Raw genomic sequence first — 20071 nt, 5'->3', positions numbered from 1 at the left:
AGTCATATAGAGAAAGACAGATACCATACGTTTTCACTCTTATGTGGATCCTGAGAAACTTAACAGAAGACCACGGGGGAAGGGAAGGAAAAAAAAAAGATTAGAGAAGGAGGGAGCCGAAACATAAGAGACTCTTCAAAACTGAGAACAAACTGAGGGTTGATAGGGGGTGGGAGGGCGGGGAGGCTGGGTGATGTGTATTGAGGAGGGCACCTGTTGGGATGAGCACTGGGTGTTGTATGGAAACCAGTTTGACAATAAATTTCATATTTTTAAAGAGTAAATAAATAAATAAATGTAAAAAAGAAGGATAGGAAAGTGAGATGGAGTCGTGTGTGAGGTTAGTACACATGCCTTGGAATCCTGTAAACATGTTAGAGACAGGCTTCAAATTTTATTCTAACCCTCCCAGAGCCAGTTTAGCAGAGAAATTTGATCTATTACAGGATTTACAGTGTCCAGTCTGTGACATAAAGCCAAAAACAGGTGCTCAAGAGCACACAGCTTTTCTTGATACTGAGATCAGAGAGAAAGTTCTGCTGTGAGTGTAATTGAGAGGATAGGCATGGTTTAAGGAGCAACAGCCATCTCTACAGTCTATATAGTGATGAATCATTACGGACTGTCTTTTATTAACAACCTTCAGTATATCCTAATGGCACCGCCTGAAAGATTAGTTCAGTAAAAATAGTGTAGCTCTAGCACTCAGGTCTCTGCTAACCAGGCTGAATCCAGGGATAGATATTAGAGGGCGTGGGGTGAACTAAGGTGAACTACGATGTTGATGCGCGCAGTTGTTAAGGTGACTTCAGACAGCTGGGGCACCTGGGCACATCCCCAGATCTAATGCAAGTAACCCAACAACTGCATCCGTTTCCTTTATTTTATTTATTTATTTTTTTAAAATTTTTTTTTTCAACGTTTATTTATTTTTGGGACAGAGAGAGACAGAGCATGAACGGGCGAGGGGCAGAGAGAGAGGGAGACACAGAATCGGAAACAGGCTCCAGGCTCTGAGCCATCAGCCCAGAGCCCGACGCGGGGCTCGAACTCACGGACCGCGAGATCGTGACCTGGCTGAAGTCGGACGCTTAACCGACTGCGCCACCCAGGCGCCCCAACATCCGTTTCCTTTAATGTGCCTTACAAATGTTACTGTTGTCTATGTGTGTCTGTGACATGAGAAAAGCAAGGAAGTGTTGTTTAGGACTACTCTAGTTTGCGGTTGTGAAGTCCCATTACCTGCATCTAAGAGATTCTCAGCTCTGTTTATGTAAGTGGGAAGGCCTCGTGGTATGATGTGCTCTTCCCAAAGAGATATTAAGCATAAACTAAAAGGATAATCAGATTATATGGCTTTATAGCCATATGTATATTGTATAATATATAATATGTAGATAGCTTGATGGAAGTCTTTATCCAATCTATTTGTTCCAATTCTGAGTCTCACTATAGGTGCTATTTAAGTTCGAGATAGAAATGACCAGGATCTCCACAGAACCCATGCAAATTAGCCCATCTGATATGATTTTTGGCTGTTGAGATTTTTGGTGTGGGGAAATCCCTTACTGTACGAGTCTTGGTGGGTGATAGGAACCATTGCAGAAGCCATGAGTTAGGGGAGCTCCATTCTTCCCGGCACATGACCTGGTTAAGTGTACATTCAAACTTTGAATCTAAGTATAATGGTATGCAGATGAATGGACTGTGGGATTGGATTCTCAGTAGCTGTGGTCGTGGCGCAGCAGCATTGTCTGTAACTGATGACAGTGTCCAGTGGCAGCTGAGTTGAGTGACCAGAGAAGTGCTCAGCAATGACAGCAGCAGCTGCTATTTGACTCTGTCTTTATTTTGGGTTTTTCCTCTTTTACGAGCCTCTCTGCCTTCTTTATTGGGCTTCTGAGTTACCTAATATTTGTTTCCAATAATTCCTTTGTTGCTTAAGGTATCCAGGTTGTAATAAAGAATCTTGATGATACAGGCCACAACAGATTCCTCATCATGGAACTAAAAACTGTGGAAAATATTACTTTAGTCTGGACCAATTTTTCCAGAAAGTGATACAGAAGTTAGCCACGATCCAAGAGTTTGTACCAAATTACCCATGCCTGTCATGCCTACTCATACTAGACAGGCCAGAGAAATCTAATCTTGTAATAGGGCAAGGAATGTTTGAGATAGAACATTTAGTTAGCCAGTAGGTCTTAAATTTATGGACCTTTAAAAAATTGGGTAGCCTAGGGGCAACTGGGTGGCTCAGTCAGTTGAGCATCTGACTTCGGCTCAGGTCATGATCTCACGGTTTGTGAGTTCGAACCGCACACTGAGCTTGCCGCTGTCAGCCTGTCAGCACAGAGCCTGCTTTGGATCCTCTGCCCCTTTTTTCTGCCCCTCCTCTGCTTGTGCTGTCTCAAAAATAAATAAATATTAAAAAATAATAATAAATGAATAATTGGATAATTCCTACTTGTATGTAATTTGAGAGGCCCACATCTGTAGAGCTGATAGAGGCAGACAAAATGACCAAAATCAGAGTCCACGTTGACAGTGGTTCTTGAACACTTTTTGGGGGACAGAAACTTGTCCTCCAAAAGATTACAATCAGCTTGGGCTTACTAATCAAGTAGAAAATCTTGGACTAGAGAACAAGCATCCTAATAATCTAATGGTGTTCAGGACATGTTACCCACAAAATATGGCACCTTGGCATAGAGGATATTTCAAGCTGAAGGAATTTGAGAAATGGTTTCTGTAGGAAGTGCTTTCTGATCATCCCCCGAAGCAAGTCCTAAAACTCTCATGTAAGAGGTACCCTCTACCCATCATCAAATCTAGCATTAAAAAACACTCAGGTTGAAGGGCGCCTGGGTGGCTCAGTTACTTAAGTGTTTGAGTCTTGATTTCAGCTCAGGTCATGATCTCACGGTTCATGAGTTCAAGCCCCACATCGGGCTCTGTGCTGATAGCGCGGATCCTGCTTGATCTCTGTCTCCTTCTCTCTCTCTCTCTCTCTGTCCCTCCCCTGCTCATGTTTCTCTCTCAAATTAAATAAATAAACAAACATTAAAAAAAAAACCCACTCAGGGGGCACCTGGGTGGCTCAGTTGGTTACGCACCCGACTTCAGCTCAGGTCATGATTTCGCGGTTCGTGAGCTCGAGCCCTGCATCAGGCTCTGTGCTGACAACTCAGAGCTTAGAACCTGCTTCTGATTCTGTGTTTCCCTTTCTCTTTGACCTCCCCACCTTGTGCTCTGTCTCTGTCTCAAAAATAAATAAAAACATTAAAAAAAAAAAAAACCCACTCAGGTTGAGCTTTTTTATTTCCTATGAAAGCTTCTGTGTCATGTAAAATTTATATTAAATAAATCTGTATGTTTTTTCTATTGTTAATCTGTCTTTTGTTACAGAGGTCCCAGTCAAGAACTTAGATGGGTAAAGAAAAAAGCTATTTTCCCTCCCCTGCAAATCATATCGTCCAGCCAGTTGGCTTTAATTTGTGAAGCTGAACAAGCAATCCTACAAGCATAAACTTACACCTGAACTTCTAGGAACTTACATACCATACTTAACAGATACGGCTGTGGCTGTGACTCCAAGTGAAGCCTCCATTTTCACATGGCCCTGTCCATTGTCTTCTCTCTCTTCTGTCTCCTGTGAGGACATTTGTCATTGGATTTAGGGCCTGCCTGGGTAGCCTGGGATGGTTGTATCTCAAGGTCCTTCCTTCATTTAATGATGTCTGCAATGGCCCTTTTTACCAAATAGGTTCACATTCAGAGGTCCTGGGTAAATGTATCTTTTGGAGGGGCTCCTATTCTACCTAGTATTACACCATCTGGTCCCACAGGCCCAGGCCTCCAAGTGAGCACAGGATGGTCTCTGTTGGCTGCCATGCTGACCTGAGAACGGACTCTCCTGCTGTTGGCTGTTTGGGTTCAATGGTGGCTGCCAGAGGCTGTTCTTTTCCCTCTCTCTACAGTCCTCACTGCTAGAGGGCCAGGCCGAGGCAGAGCCCTGGGAGTGAGTGGGTGGCTGGCTCATCCTGCTTTCATTCCCAGTGGAGGCTTTTGGTTCTCAACTCCCTGCGTGGCAAAATAGAAGGGGAAGCTCCCATGTCCTTATTTTCCAAAGGCTCCCGTTCCTGTTTTATTTATAGCATTAAAAATAAACTTCTATTAGCTTTTTATTTGTAGGGTTGTTTATTTTAGAGGTTCTCTGCACTTACACACAGGAAGAAATTCTTTCAGTCACTCCAGCATTTTAGAATTTAATGCCAACCTGCCACTATTATTTTGTTTTCCATTATTTCTGAGACCAATCCCTTTTTGACTTTTAAGCATGGTGTTAGCTGGCTCTGTTTCTCCTCTATCCCCAGGTCGTATTTTTTTCTTTATCTTGGAAGTAACTGTTGAAGAATGAGATTGACTGTAATATGCACTGACATTCATTTCTTTTCCAGAGGAAATTGCAGTATCTGTGTCTTAATATGCAACATGAAGTATTCCTTAAAGTATTCTCTCAAGAGGCAGAAAAGGATGAGGAAACGACAGAGAGCTCTTGACTGCATGCAGACCACCTGCCTGCATTTCCTGATCTCTAGAAGCCTTCAAGGGTAGGTTGAAGAAAGGAAAGGAATCAAAACTCCCATCGTCCAACTTTGCTGCTTGCTAGGCTCTCTGGATAAATATCTTGTGAGGAAAAGCTCAAAGTTCTTGACTAACATGAAATTTTTAGTGTGGTCTGTGAATTTTCACTCTTTCTGTGCCGTTCATATCCCATAGCTCAGATGACAGGAAGTTAAGCATCACTTTGATATTCTAATTTTGAAAATTCCCAAAGGATCCCAACGTTAAAATATGGGGACATTATGAAGGACATTTGAAATTATGAACGGTTTGCCCATTATTTATCTCCATGCATTCCTGGTTTTCATGACATTTATTGCTTTTCCTTTTATTCTGGAAGATGATTATCTCCTGGCCTGATACCAGAGTCTTTGGGGGTAAAACTGATGAGTCACACAGTAATGAAAATGCTCTTTAAAATTTGTATTTTTGAATTTTTATTAAATGTTTTGCAGGATCTTGTTTTCCATGTAAGGATGCATTTATTTCATGATGAAAGTCAAGCTGACACTCCTCAACCGCTTTCCATCAGTACTGCTAGAGGGAATCATTTGGCTCACAGAACTAGGAAAATCCTGTTTCTTTGAGTTTTTTTCCCCAGACTTTGTCACTTAGGGAAAAGATTCAGTCCCAGCCTATCGGATCTCAAACCTTCTATGGCAGGACAGTATAATTGATCTTTGGCATGAAAGAATATTTGTGTTTCAGACATTATGGTTTCCAGAAAGTATATTATACTGAATATCAAGAGGATCTGGAAAGAGCTATTAAATAAAGAAATTTCATATCGTGTTCAGGAGAAACCCTTATTATTTCAATTAAATTTTGCATTTTTTATTTGAAAATAACTTGCAAGTTTGGCATTGACAGGATTCGGAACATGTTATCCCCAAATATGACACCTTGATCATTGAATATTTTAAGCTGAAGAAGTTTGAGAAAATGTCAGAAGCAATAAGGTCTCTCTGACCTTCCCCTACCCTTCTCCCTTGAAGCAGTTTGCAAGAACCTCTGGTGAGAAGTGCCCTCCCTGTAGGTGGATGAAAGGAACAGCCCTATCTTTAACGTGAGGGAGAAGAATCCAAATAAATAGGCCTTATTGAATTTCTCCAGCTTATTACGTTTAGCATATACTCCCTTTGTCCTGTATTTCTCCATGGTTATTCACTCTTCATCAAACCTGGCATAAAAACACTCAGGCTTAACCATTTTTGTGATTCTTCATTTCTTAAAAAAAAATTTTTTTTATGTTTATTTATTTTTGAGAAACAGAACACAAGTGGGGGAGGGGCAGAGAGAGGGAGACAGAATCCAAAGCAGGTTCCAGGCTCCGAGCTGTCAGCCCAGAACCCAACGCAGGGTTCGAACCCACGAACTGTGAGATCATGACCTGAGCTGAAGTCAGACGCTTAACTGACTGAGCCTCCCAGGTGCCCCATGATTTCCTTATGAAGGCTTCTGTGTCAAATAAAACTTATACTAAGTAAATTTGCACACTTTTCTCCTCTTAACCTGTCTTTGTCAGTTTAATTTTTAGACGAAGCCAGGGTCCCTTCCCTAAGAGAGTCAGGAAAAGGTTTTTCTTCCCCTACAATAGCAAGGGTTACTTCATGTTTTATTAAGCCAAAGCTTAGAGTCAATTGCCACCAGGACCAAGATAAATAATTTTCTGATTTTCTCTTATTTTGGAGTCTAATTTTCTGGCTGAATAATTTATTTAAGAGACAGTGTTCATCATCATTGTTGTCTTAACTTCATATTTTTTACAGAGGAATTGTTATCCCTCCCGTAAAGATTGTTCTTTTTTTGCCCAGATTTGAATAAATGGCCATGAGTCTTAAGGTCCAAAGTCACTCACACCCCTTATATATTTGTGAAAGGACTGAATATTTTCTAAAATGCGATTTCTCACTTAAAAAAAATGCTTCCTGGTGATTATATGTCATGTTTTGTTTTTCAAAGATAAGTCAGATGGTACTAGGAACATAAATGCTATTCAAATTTTACCTCAAAGGGTCAGAGCCTGCTCAACAAATTCCTTTCTCCTTAATCTGGTCAGAGCCAGTTTCTGTTGCTTCAAGCAAAAACAGCTACCTAATCTTTCCAGCCTTACAGAGTTTATACTCTAACCATATTCTTTTTTTTTTTTTAATGTTTATTTTTTGAGAGAGGAGACAGAACATGAGTGGGGGAGGGGCAGAGAGAGAGGGAGACACAGAATCTGAAACAGGCTTCAGGCTCTGAGCTGTCAGCACAGAACCCGACACGAAGCTCAAACCCACGAACTCTGAGATCATGACCTGAGCTGAAGTTGGATGCTTAACTGACTGAGCCACCAACTGAGTTTATACTCTAGTGGATAATATGGTAATGAAACAAATACATTAAGGGGTTATTTATTTATTTATTTAATGCTTATTTATTATTGAGAGACAGAGAGAGAGAGAGAGAGAGAGAGAGAGAGCATGAGCATGGGAGGGGCAGAGAGAGAGGGGGAGACACAGAATCCAAAGCAGGCTCCAGGCTCTGAGCTGTCAGCACAGAGCCTGATGTGGGGCTCAAACTCACAAACTGTGAGATCATGACTTGAGCTGAAGCTGGACGTTTAACTGACTGAGCCACCCAGGCGTGCCAAGGGGTTATTTTAAATAGTGGGCAATGCCATGAAGAAATTAAATCAGGGCAATTGAAAAGAGTGAGACTGGGGTAAGGTTAACCAAAGCAGGCCTTTTGGGGAGGTAGCATCTAAACTGAAACCAAATGAGATATACCAGCGCTGTGCTGCTTGAGGGGGCACACATCCTAGGGTAATGGGCATCAGGGCCTCACTCAGTCTGTGAGAAGAAGAGATGATACCTGTGTGGTCAATGAGTGAGGGGAGGGTAGAAAAAAACAGTTGTAAATCTCAGTGGGATCTAGGTCCCATGGGTCTTGAGAACTATGATAAGCCATTTGAACTTTATTCTTTTTTTTTTTTAATGTTTATTTTGAGAGAGAGACAGTGAGAGCAGGGGAGGGGCAGAAAGAGAGGGAGAGAGAGAGAATCTCAAGCAGGCTCTGTGCTGCCAGTGCAGAGCCAGACATGGGGCTTGAACTCACAAAACTGTGAGATCATGACCAGAGCTGAAACCAAGAGTTGGACGTTTAAACAACTGAGGCACCCAGGCACCCCAAATTTTATTTTAATATCCGTGGAAAGAGACTTGGGTTTGTGCAGGGAAATGGCAGGGTGTAATGTACATTTTTAGATAGACCTCACTGTGCAGAGAATGGATTATGGTGGTAGAAATGGGAGAGCACAAGGTGGCAGTTTCCATAGTTCAGGATAGGAAGGTGGCCTGGATCCGGGTGGCTGAAACACTGCACCAATAGTCAGACTTAGGACACAAGCCATAGGATAAGACTGACCGGTGGATTGGATATGGATGCTGATGGAGAGAACAAAATCGAGCATGAATCATCAGGTAGATGATGGTCCTCTGAAGTGAGATGGGGAGGCCTGGAGGAGAAGCAGATTTGGGGGGAATCACAAACTCTGTCTCAGACAACTTAGGGTTTGAGAGGTCCAGCAGTTGTCCAAGTGGAGAGGGGCACACAGGGAGAGGTCTGGGCTGGAGACACAAGGGTGCCGACAGCATGAAGCAATGTTTAAAGCAGCGATATTGAGTGTAGATTAAAGGACAAGCAAAGGAAGAGCAGAGCCATAGGGATCCCCAATGTTTATAGTTGTGGAAGAGAAGGAGGATCCAGTAAATGTCACCAAAAAGCAGTGGCCTGCGAAGTTCCATGAACTTCAGGAGAAAGAAGTGTTTCATGAAGGAGGGCATGGTAGGCTGTGCCAAAGGCTGCTGCAAAGTTAAGCAGCATGCAGATAAAGCAATGAATGTAGATGTGACCTGTGTAAGATGTCTGTGTGGGGGAGGGTGCATGGCGGGAGACTCGCTCCTTCAGCAGGCAGGACATTGCCCTGACTACATCTCTCTACTTCTGGAGCAAGTCAGTATTTCTTCTGTTGGCTGAGGGAACTGTTTCTTTCCTTCAGACCATCTGTTGCTGTGGGTACTGCACAAAGGAGAATCTGCTTGTCATTGCCCATGAAAAAAAGATGAGCTATGAGTGCAGTTGGCATTGGTTTCTTATGTTAACTCATTTAGTCATTACAATATAGCTGTTTCTCTCTTTGGATGCAAGAGTCACTTCATATCTCTCCCCCATGCTCATCACTCCATTTTTGTGGACAGGTCCTCAAAGCTTTGGTCAACTAAATCCTTTTCTGAGGTATCATGAGACAGCTTGTCCAATAGTGTATTCTGAGGTCTTTGGAGTCAGGCTCACCTGTTGAATCTTGGCCTCATAATCACTGGCTCATCGTATAAACGTGGCCATTTTATAAAATCATTGTACAAACTTGGCCATTCTATAAAATCCATCCATGCCTCCATTACCACATTAAAATAAGGCACATTTTACACTCCACCCCATAGGATTGTTTTGAGGATTAAATGAGACAATTGCTACAATGCTCAGTGCCCAGCACACAGTACCATGAATGGTAGTGGTCGTAAATGTAGCTATATGGAAATCAGTGACAGATTCAAAGACGATACTTTGATTCCTCTAAAAACTTGAACGAGGATGCTCCAAGATAGGCAATGAGTAAACAGGTATGTAAAGGGAGAGACTTGGAAGTCTGGCACTTGTTGCCGGGCTTCCTCCTCCCCTTGAAGATTTCACACTCATTACTGCAGCTCTAGGTCACCCTCCAAGGGCGGGGAAAGTCTCCGTCCATTGTCAGTTGTCCATATCAGAGGACCGGAGCTTGATTTTATAAAGGGAGCAGCTGGAGATGCAAATGGTAAAGTCAGGTTTGGCTTGTTCCAAGGCTTCATTCGTCTACCGGAAAAGGGCATGCAGTGGAATCAAATCCTAACAATATCCATAGTTGCTTTCAGGAAGGAGAAATGTAACTGGACTGTTTTGTTCTCAGCCATTTATCTCATTCTGAGCCACATGTGCCATGGGATGCTGGGCAAAACCAATGTCTTTAGTCTTGGGCCTTGGGCTTCCCAGGAAAATCTTGAAGACCTGAGTTCACAACTTTGCCAGAGATTGACAGGTGGAATAAGATGTTCAAGTGATGAACATGAAGGAAAACAAATCCCTTGAAGGTAAAAATAGACACAGCTACTAGATCAAGTTGCAAAGGAGTAGAAGTGGAAGAGATCTTTAGTTTCCTTCCCTGAAAATTGCTATTTAGTGTATATAACACAAATAGAACTTAATCTGTAAGCAAGTGACTGAGAGATGGTCTCAAATCCTCCTGATGAGGTAGGTTTTAGAACCTCCTACAGTGAGTCCAGATAGGAACATTATCAGGAGTATCCATGGCGAATATAAGGTGCCCTGGATAATTTCAGCTAACTTGGATTCTCTCCTCACATCTTGACTTTCCCTCCACGTGGACACATAACTTTGGCAGCACTTGTCTTACCACATTGTTGAGCATGTGAACTGAACAGAGTCTGTTGGAACTCCGGTCTATACCTGTCTATTTGCTGTAAGTGGATCAGTCAAGGGCAGAAGCTGGCTGGCAAAACATCTGACTGTAACCAAAACTTGTCTTTAGTTTGGTTTGGGGGCTTAATTTTAATGCCTTGTTTTAGATTTTCATCTCTAAAATTAAACTTTTACTTATTAGTCTGTTCCAAGGATAGAGCATATAAGAAAAAAGAAAAACTTTCGGTTTATTATAATCAGGGTAACAGTGAGTTAATTGCTGTATTATCTCCACATTATTCTACCTGGTCAAAACTTCTTCTCAAGAATGTTTCTTTGGATGAATGGAAAAATGGTGTAAAAAATAATTTTTTTTTCAACTTTGGAAATAAAAACACAAGAGAAAGAAAAGGTAAATTAGCTACTAATCCCATTGAAGAAAATCAATTTATTCTGCAGGATGGATGGCGTGAACCAGCCCCACCCGCAGTAAGACATTTCACAGTGTTTAACTAATGTGGGAATCTTGAAGCATAGTGTTGACAGGTAAAGATGTTGGAAAATATAATGATTTTTAATTTTTTTAAAACCATGATTTGATTTTAAAGTAACTGTTATTTAGGACCCAGAGTGTTATAATAAATATGCAGTGTAATGTTAAAAAATCTAATTCTATTCTTTTTTTAAAACAAATGTGCATACAGCCTAGAGGCAATATCTGAGATATGATCATTCATGCTCAGTAAAGTTTTCTCCTCTTCTTAAGTGGCTTTAAAAACAAAAGATCAAATAAGTTAGAAAGAAAAAAAATTTTTTTTCTGAAACACTCCAAGAGGCAGTTATCAAGAATGAACTAATGAAGTAAGGAAACCCCAAGCAGAGAAGATGGCAGCCATGTGGAGTGCTGCAGCTGGGTCAATCATCTCAGGAGGATTAGACAGAAATAATCTGATTCCAAAAAGCAGATGCTAGTATCTTCTCATTAGAAACAGGAATTATGCTATACCCTGTGGAAGATATTCTACTTTATCATGACGATGTAATTAACAACATTGCATTAATGCATACAAGTTTATTTCTTTACATTGCCAAGAATCAAGGGGCACCTGGCTGGCTCAGTCAGCAAAGCATGCAGCTCTTTTTTTTTTTGTTGTTGTTAAATATGATTTATTGTCAAATTGGTTTCCATACAACACCCAGTGCTCATCCCAACAAATGCCCTCTTCCATGCCCATCACCCACTTTCTCCTCTCCCCCACCCCCCATCAACCCTTAGTTTGTTCTCAGTCCTTAAGAGTCTCTTATGGTTTGCCTCCCTCCCTCTCTGTAACATCCCCCCCTTCCCCTGTAACTTCCACCCCTTCCCCTCCCCCATGGTCTTCTGTTAAGTTTCTCAAGATCCACATATGAATGAAAACATATGGTATCTGTCTTTCTATGCCTGACTTATTTCACTTAGCATAACACCCTCCAGTTCCATCCACGTTACTGCAAATGGCAGGATTTCATTCTTTCTCATTGCCAAGTAGTACTCCATTGAATATATAAACCACATCTTCTTTATCCATTTTTCAGTTGATGGACATTTAGGCTCTTTCCCTAATTTGGCCATTGTTGAGAGTGCTGTTATAAACATTGAGGTACAAGTGCTCCTATGCATCAGCACTCCTGTATCCCTTGGGTAGATTCCTAGCAGTGCTATTGCTGGGTCATAGGGTAGATCTATTTTTAGTTTTTTGAGGAACCTCCACACTGTTTTCCAGAGAGGCTGTACCAGTTCTTGATCTCAGGGTTGTGAGTTTGGGCCCCATGCTGGGCATAGAAATTACTTAAAAAAAAAAAAAGAATCAAGAAAAGAAGACTGCATTACAAACAGAAGCTATACATTCAAGCAACCACAAGAGAAATGGTAGAAGGGTGCTTTCACCAAAAATCCCGGTAACCCAGGAGCTGGTGGCCCTATGGGACCCCCAGGGCTTTAAAGACTGAGGTCACAGCATGAACATCTATATGCATTCTTCAGAGAAGGCAGGGGCAGCTTTTGCTTTTAAATTTTCAAAGCTCCAATATCATGATCTCTTGTTTGATGACTTATTTCCCCACATCCTTGTCTCACAAGTGTCACTTGACTGAGTGGCTTGTGTGGCTCGTAGTCAGGAGGAATGGAGAAACTCCTTCACAAGTCTGGCCTTCATTCAAGGGCAGGTGACTTGGTTCTCAAGGGCAGCAGCCTCACTAGTGATGCTAACCTGCCACAGGTCATCGAAGAATACAGGACTGACAGCTAGTGAGTGTCCTGAAGCAGTGAGCTCTCAACACTGGGACAGCGCTTGGTAGTAGACCATTGCAACTTTTATAGCTTGTCTGGTTTTGGGAGTCTCATGGGCGATGTTCATCCCAAAAGGCCCTCTTGCACATGTGTTTTGAGTAGGAGTAGCAGAGGAACTATTTCCCAGCTGCAAATTAACCACAGTTTAATCCATTTACCTTTGACAAATGCTCTTTCCTTTCTCTTCTCTTTGGGATTGCACTTACAGAGTTGGGTAGAAATAGGAATCCTCCTAAGGACGAAGCTGCCTGAGCCCTGAGTGGGAAGGATGGGCATTGGCTCTATGACTCTGGTTTCCGGTGATCTCAGAGCAGCCTCTTTAACTGGAGAATCATTCTCTATTGTGCTCTCCACAGAATTTTGCCAGTGGTGAGCAAAGCTACATGGCTTCTCCAGGCTAAAACATTTTTCTTTCAACTAGTCTATCCCCACACTTAGGTGCCATAAAATGACTTGACATTTTCAACAAGATGACTTTCTGTGTTCCTTCTAGGTCTCTGATTCTGTGTCTAAGCTTTCAACCAAAATGAAAATGAACTCCATTGCTGTTTGGAAGTCATGATTGTGAGTTGAAAAGTAAATGCCAAGTCAAGTCTCAGCCTTCAACTCTGACACCAAACTCCCCCACATTAAGTTGTCCTCTATTCCTGACAATTTTTCCTTTTAATTAAAACGCAGCCTGATAGGCAGAATCTTGGGGCACATAAAGCAGTTATGTGATTCACTCAACCATTTGTATGCATGTGTGACCTATTTAGCTTTTAAAATCCTATTTAATGCCAAAAACTACATTAGAGAATTCAAACAAAAGCTCACAGGGAGTCCCATAATGAGACTGTTTTGATTATTCCAGTGATTAGCCCGTTGCCTCTCTCTTTGGTAATTTCATTTAGAAAAGTAGTCATTTTAAGAACAAGTAGATTTGCTTTATTGCTTTTCTAGTTTGCTGTGGAATTGGCAAGTGGCCAACCATCTGTGAAACTGCAATTATTACTATTACTTAAAATTTATCAAACCTCTTCAGGTGCTGAGGAAATAATTCTCCTTGTCTACAAAGGCAAGGCCAAGAAAGGCATGAACAAGACCCAGCCTTGCTAGAACATGACAAAAATAACATCTGTGGACACTGTTGGAGAACATGTTGGTGCCGAATGGCTGAAGGGTTCTGATCCAGTGCCACAAGGCATCTGTTCTTCAGGACCTGGGAATCTCTCTCTTCCTCCCACGAGGAGTGTGCATTCATTCATGCGTGCATTGACTTGTTGTTGAGCACTTCTCGAAACATACGGGTTTGTCAGCTTCCAATGTAATTTGCTTCTGAATAATTCCAGCAGTACAGCCTCCTTTAGCCCTCATGTGTTTCTTTCTTGCTCTTTTACTTTATCTATTTAGCGATAAAGAAGGTGTGAAGATGTTGGAGATGTTACCATTGAACTCCTAGCCACCTCTCCACCAACCCCGATCCACGGATGTTTCCAAGGAGGAGGCCTGAACAGTCAGCTGGGGGCCTAGGCCAGTGCTGCCCTCCAGGAATGGGAATCCAGGAACAGCCTCACCATCCTGAGTAGGAGGTGGGCTTCACCCTGGTGTTTTACCTCAGACAGTGACATCTAGTGGCAAAAAGACATGGCCATCCACGATGCTGCCAGCTTCCCACAGTGAGGGACCTGCTGGTATTATCTCTTAAAGCCAGGGTGAACACGCATTCAGGCCCGCCTGGGACACACTGGGTCCAATGCCTATTGTCCAGGCATAATTATTAATAGTGTCTGCTTTCACTCTTGAAAGCGTTAACAGATTGGATAATGAATTACGCAGCCTACTTAACGCCTTATTGTAGCTCTCCCATCTATTAGGTGACTTAACATATCACTTTGAGGTAATGAGTTCAGGAAGATTACTCCCCATTGTGTAAAGTAATATTTATCTTTATGTATCCTGAAATTACCCTTCAAGCATTATCGGATTGTCTCTAGCTCTAATGCTGAGGCCTGGCGAACAAGCTCATTTGATAGATTTTAATCTTACCCACACCAGGCCTTTGTCTATCCAAATGCAAGCCCCTAATTTTAGTCTATTCCCAGAGACCTGCTCCCTCTGATCATTAGTTTTCCTTGTTAATGAGGCTGCAGTAGTGTTTGGACACGACTTGTCTGGCTGTCTGAAAAGTGACACACAATGGCTTGTCCTTTCAGGCCCTGATGTAAGGCCATCTGGTAGGTGTGGGATTTCCCAGCTGTATTGTAATTTTTTTGAATTAAACATTTTTGACCACATAGAGAATAAAGGACAGAGACACTGCCTAGGTGGCCCATAGCGATCCCTTTGTTTATTCTTGCAGAAAGAAAAAAGCCAGAAAAAGAAAAAAAAAAAAAAAAGAAATCAAAGAAAAAGAAAGAAAGGAAGGAAAAAAGAAAGACCAGCGTGCATAATTAAGAAGCAATGTTATAAATTCAAAAACACTATTTGCAAGTAAAAAAAAGAACTTCACTTTGCTGTTTTTTTATCCCGGGGCCAACCTGAAGGGGTAAACATTTTAAGAGTTTGTAAAAAACGCCCCAGAATGGTGCATTTAAGTGGACCAGTGATTTCTTCCTTTCCAAGAACAGGAATTTTACAGAAAAAAAGTACTCAAGTAGTAGAAAAGGGAACATTTTGTAATAGAAATCTTACTCTTGTATTTTCTATTTTGGGTTAAGAAGTTAGATTCCATTAAAAAAAAAAAAAAGATGTATAAGTACCTTCCCTGTGCAAGATGTTTTGCTAGGCCTGAAAATGGATCTGGTTTCAGACCCTGTTATTTTGATATTACAGTTGGTTTTCCTACGCAACATCGAGACAATATAATCTATTACAGCTCTCCTGCCGAATTGTACTTGTTTCTCTTTTTTCTTCATGCTAAATCATCCAAGGGCTGCCTTATCTTACCTTCGCAAGAACTTTCAAGCATTTAGAAAACCGAGTTCTTTCTCTTAAGAAAATTATAATTCACTGGGGAGACAGAGTATACATGTCGTATGCATTTATTATGTATAATCTTTGGACTCCAATGAATTGCTGGGCATTTGGACATAGGTTGGCTTGAAGTTCAAATGTATTTCATCTTCGGTGAAAAGCCTCCTAAATAAACAACACATTAGAGAAACATTTACATTTTTCAAGGAAAAAACTTTTTTAAAACTAAGTCACAGTTTTGAAGCAAATTATTTGTGTTAAATGCAGACTGTTCTATTTATAATGGAAGATCATAATGGATCTCACTCAACAATACTTTAAAAAGCAGGCGCCTGGGAGGCTCAGTTGGTTAAGTGTCTGACTTCAGCTCAGGTCATGATCTCACGGTTCGTGGATTTAAGCTCCACATCGGGCTCTGAGCTGACAGCTCAGAGCCTAGAGCCTGCTTTGGATTCTGTGTCTCCCTCTCTCTCCGCCCCTCCCTGCTCGTGCTTTGTCTGTCTGTCTGTGTCTCTCTCAAAAATAAATAAACATTAAAAAAAAAAAAAGAATACTTTAAAAGGATCAGTGTGCTGCTATTCCTATTCTTCTGAAAAATGGGTGTTTTTCTTTTAAAAATATTTTAAATATATAACTCACGTACACAGTCTTTGCAGCTCTTTAATTTTTGAGGTCTGATTGTGAACACACACAAGAACATGCGAATTTATAGACATCATCCTGAAGTACTTAAGGGGTTGCTGGTGGCTACAGTTAGTGGAGGAGGGACAATCACAGGATACGGTGTCAGCCCAGAGGAGAGACACAAAGAGTTCTGCTTAACAAACGTGGTGTTCGTCTTTTAAGTCTGGCATTGTGCCAAGGGAAGCACACACAGAACTTTGTCCTTTATAAGAAACTGTTTCTTGGGGAAAATTGATATTGTTCTACATGTGTTTTAACGTGTTTAAACGTGGACTTGAAGACTGTAGCCCCCAGCACCTTCTTAAGTACTCAGATAAATAATTAATTTTGCAAATTACAAACGTGCTTACTGTGGCTTTTCAAAGCTCTGGCTCTGACACCAACTGAGCCCTTCCTAATTTGGAAATATTTTCTTTCTGGTGTTTCTTTTGACATGTGCCCTGCTGTCTACTTTCATGGCTATTTCCAGCATCCCAGGGGAGCTCCTTCCACGGTTGTCATAGTGCAGACAAACACTTAAGAAAACCAAGAACTCCGTGCTTTCATAAAGCATTTATTTTTATTTGAAAACATTATACAGGCATTACATTGCCACAGCCAGTCCATAGGGGAGCATGCAAATATCAAAAATGGAAAGTTTGTTCAACTTCTCGGTGTAAATTTCCTTTTTGGTTCATATTTTCCATTTGCAGTGTCTGGATTAGTGTGCTTTGTTATGTGGCTTGACAATAGAATCCTACCCATGGGGTAAAATCTGTACTGGGAGCTAGCCGGGGACTACTAACTGGTTATAACTCAAAAACAAACCCAAAACAAACAATACTACACGCTTGTCAAAAGGTTAATAGCACGAGTTAGCAATATCTAAACTAAACATCGAAACATTTTCATGGGACACAGTGGTGCAAATGTTTCCATTGCTTGGTCTACCTGGTTGTGTGGTCCAGAGTTTGGAGCTGTGGGAAGGTGTGACCAAGGCAAGCGCTGTCCTCAGTGCAAGTTTCCGGCGAGGAAGTGAGAACCAGCACTCACCACTAGCGCCAGCGGGGTAACGGGGAGCTGTGGTCTGCTTACCCAAGCCAATTCTATACAAGTTGCTAAAGTCTCACTTGTGGAGGAGAGAGTGGCGGTGGGGTCAGAAAGCTGAGATTTTTGCTGGTGTCTACTGAGGTTATGATATTTCGGAAACGAAAACAACTAGAGTTAATGTCCTACTCTCGCGTCCCGATGCACTCCGGAAGGACCGACGGGTGTTGTCACATTTGTTCTTGGCTATTTTCTTTTGTTTTCCGAAGGGCCCATCTGGAACTCCTGATCTCGGATGGTTCGACGTGTTATCAGCCTTTCTAAATGGGGACGAACCAACACGGTGAAGGACCCCAGTGACATGAAAGTCTTGTGCACAAGGACACTGGATGATAAAAGGGTATACAGTGAGTCCACCTCAACATTCACACTTGGTTTCCATACAATGGAGTCAATTGAAATATCCTAGAAAATAATCCAGATGGCTACTTTTAGCCATCCATTGGTTGCAAACCTTTCTGAAATTTAAATTTTTAAAAAATTCCCAGTTGACTGAGTTGACTTGGAATATCTTCATCCACTTATTTCTCATAAGACTTTACTAAGTGTTTATGAATTAGTGTCATAAAAAATGAATAAAAAAGACTAAAACATTTGGCTTTAAAATAAATACTAAAAATGCAATAAGTCAAGCAAATTATGCCAACCAAAGGAATGTAAACACAAAAATAAAACCACAGTCTTCAAAGGTCTTCAGATCTGAATGGACAAAATATTCAGAGAAAGGTATTTAATTGGTTTAGAAGGTAGCAGAGAGCAGATATTGGCAAGGTGTTTTGACTTGATGTAGCTTTAACATTGATATTTTCTTCTCCGAAAATAAAACGTATTTCTGAGGGGGCTGAACAGAGATGGCCATAAAATCTGCATATCCGAGGAGATCATTCTTCTTCCCCATCTCCAAGGGCAGGACTACACCCCCGGGGGTTGAAGGCAGGCAGAGGAGCCGCCTGGCGCTGACTGCCAGCAGGGGGCGCGTTTGCCTGCCTAGTAGTTAGGCCTCGTGCAGGTGTATTGGAAACCTGACTGCGCTGTAATCCGTCCTCCTTTACAGGGACCCCTCTGGTGTTTTGCTTTGTTTGCCTAAAATGTATTGGTCTGAATTGCCCACAATTTCATCAGCATTTATTTTCCTTTTACAAACCCTGTACCCCATCGCGGATCTTTCTGAATGGTATTGAAGCCAGTCAAACTTAAAGACTGTTTCACGTACTGACACATAGGATCTATTCCAAATTGAAGAGGTCTGTAGTGTTTCTTGATTTTTTTGTGTGTTTGAAAAAAAGAGCTACTTTCAGGGCAACAAAATTAGACTTAGTGACATATGCTTCAAAGCCTTATCAGGACCTTGCAATATTCTCTGTATCCTTAAGAATATGGCGTTGCTATATTCTGCTATTGAAGGGATGCCAAACACGACCCAATTGCCAAACTTTTTCATTCACGACATCTTTATCACTACTAAATGGTGAAATCAGTCAAGCTATTATCAGAGACTGTTCCACATCAGCACCTTGACCTTGTTGGGAGGCTACACAACCAGTGATATGCCACGATAAGGGTAATTTCCACGCTGGTGTATTTTAAAAAGTGTCTCACCCAATGAAGAGGGCAGAGGGCCATGGCTTTTTCCACTGCCTTGAACAATTTCCATATTATCACTCAAGAAATCTAGGAATTAAAGGTAAAATCAATACACTTTTGGAAGAGAGGATATAGGAAGGGGCAGAAAGATTTAAAATACATAGATGTATATATATTACCCTAAACACATATGATATTATTTCTGGGGTTTCCTATAAGCCACAGGAATGAAACATTCCTCATCCAGTTATTACAGCGACTTTATCAGCAGAATCACGTGGCACAACAGAAAGGCAATGGCCTGGAGTAGTCAGAGAGTGAAATATAAAAAGGCTAAAGTGTTGGCTTTATATCTATTCCTAGAATAGAGAATTATATGGTCAGTTGCCCCTCCCCACAATGGTCACAGCACAAAATACTTATTGAGCAGGCAATCCAACAGGTAACAGAGGAAACCATTAGCCACCAGGTCCCTAGGATAAGGAAACTTCTCAGGGATGGAGCTCCTGTGGCATGCAGCACTCATATAGACTGTGCAAAAAAATAAAGTATGATTCTTAAAAAGTGACTTGCCATAGAAAAGTGGGATTTATGTTAACTACATGTGGGTCTGGCAATAGTTCTCATCAGGAGTACAAAACAGTCTCCTGAAAGTTAGTGTAATAACAGTAACAATAATAATACAAATAATAATAATACTTGCTTTTAATTCAAAAGTTTTCACAGTAATTAATGCAGGAGGGTTGTGGTCGGGATACACACTAGCTAGGCATCTCTCTAAGTCAGGTGGATGGGAGCCCGTATCTGCGGTGATCTTCAGCTCGTGCCTTTTATAGGCTTTCGGATTTGCTACCTTGCAGTCCACCTGTGTAAACCGCACCTAATAAATACCTTTCTCTATGTACAATACAGAGATGGAGGGCGAACACACGGCCGCTGAGTTGACCGCAGGGGGCAGGGAGGGCCGCATCCTAGGCCACGCGAACGTGGGGCTCCTCTTCGGTCTCCTGGCCCAGGCTGGTGTAGGTGACCGAAGGCTCCACCTGAGCTGTGGTTGGTAAGTCCACAACGGGTCCCGAGGGATTGCGGAACTGCTTGTACACTCGGGGGTCCTGGGCTATGTACGTGGAGGTGGAGGAGTAGAGCACCAGCCCGATGAGGATGGTGAAGAAGGACAGGAGATACAGTCCTGAAAACTAGGTAACACAACAGCAAAGTCACTGAGCAGTCAGAGCAGAACCATTTCCACATTAATGAGGCACAGAGGGAGGAGAGCAGAGCATTTCCTCCCAGAACAGGCAGCTTGATGAG

At 41.7% G+C, this 20071-nt stretch overlaps 1 protein-coding gene across 1 annotated transcript in view; it reads right to left on the bottom strand.

The window, feature by feature from the left end:
• Nucleotides 1-16623: 16623 nt before the first annotated feature.
• SLC35F1 (solute carrier family 35 member F1) overlaps nt 16624-20071 on the bottom strand; it is a 412962-nt gene continuing 409514 nt past the window's right edge. Inside the window, exon 8 of the mRNA XM_040474484.1 lies at nt 16624-19956. Coding sequence (XP_040330418.1) covers nt 19732-19956 — 225 coding nt within the window. The 3' untranslated portion in view covers nt 16624-19731. The remainder of the gene's footprint in view (nt 19957-20071) is intronic.

This window comes from Herpailurus yagouaroundi, unplaced genomic scaffold, assembly GCF_014898765.1.
Source record: "Herpailurus yagouaroundi ecotype Mexico unplaced genomic scaffold, PumYag 139, whole genome shotgun sequence".
NCBI lineage: Eukaryota > Metazoa > Chordata > Mammalia > Carnivora > Felidae > Herpailurus > Herpailurus yagouaroundi.
This window is presented reverse-complemented; position numbering and strand designations above follow the sequence as displayed.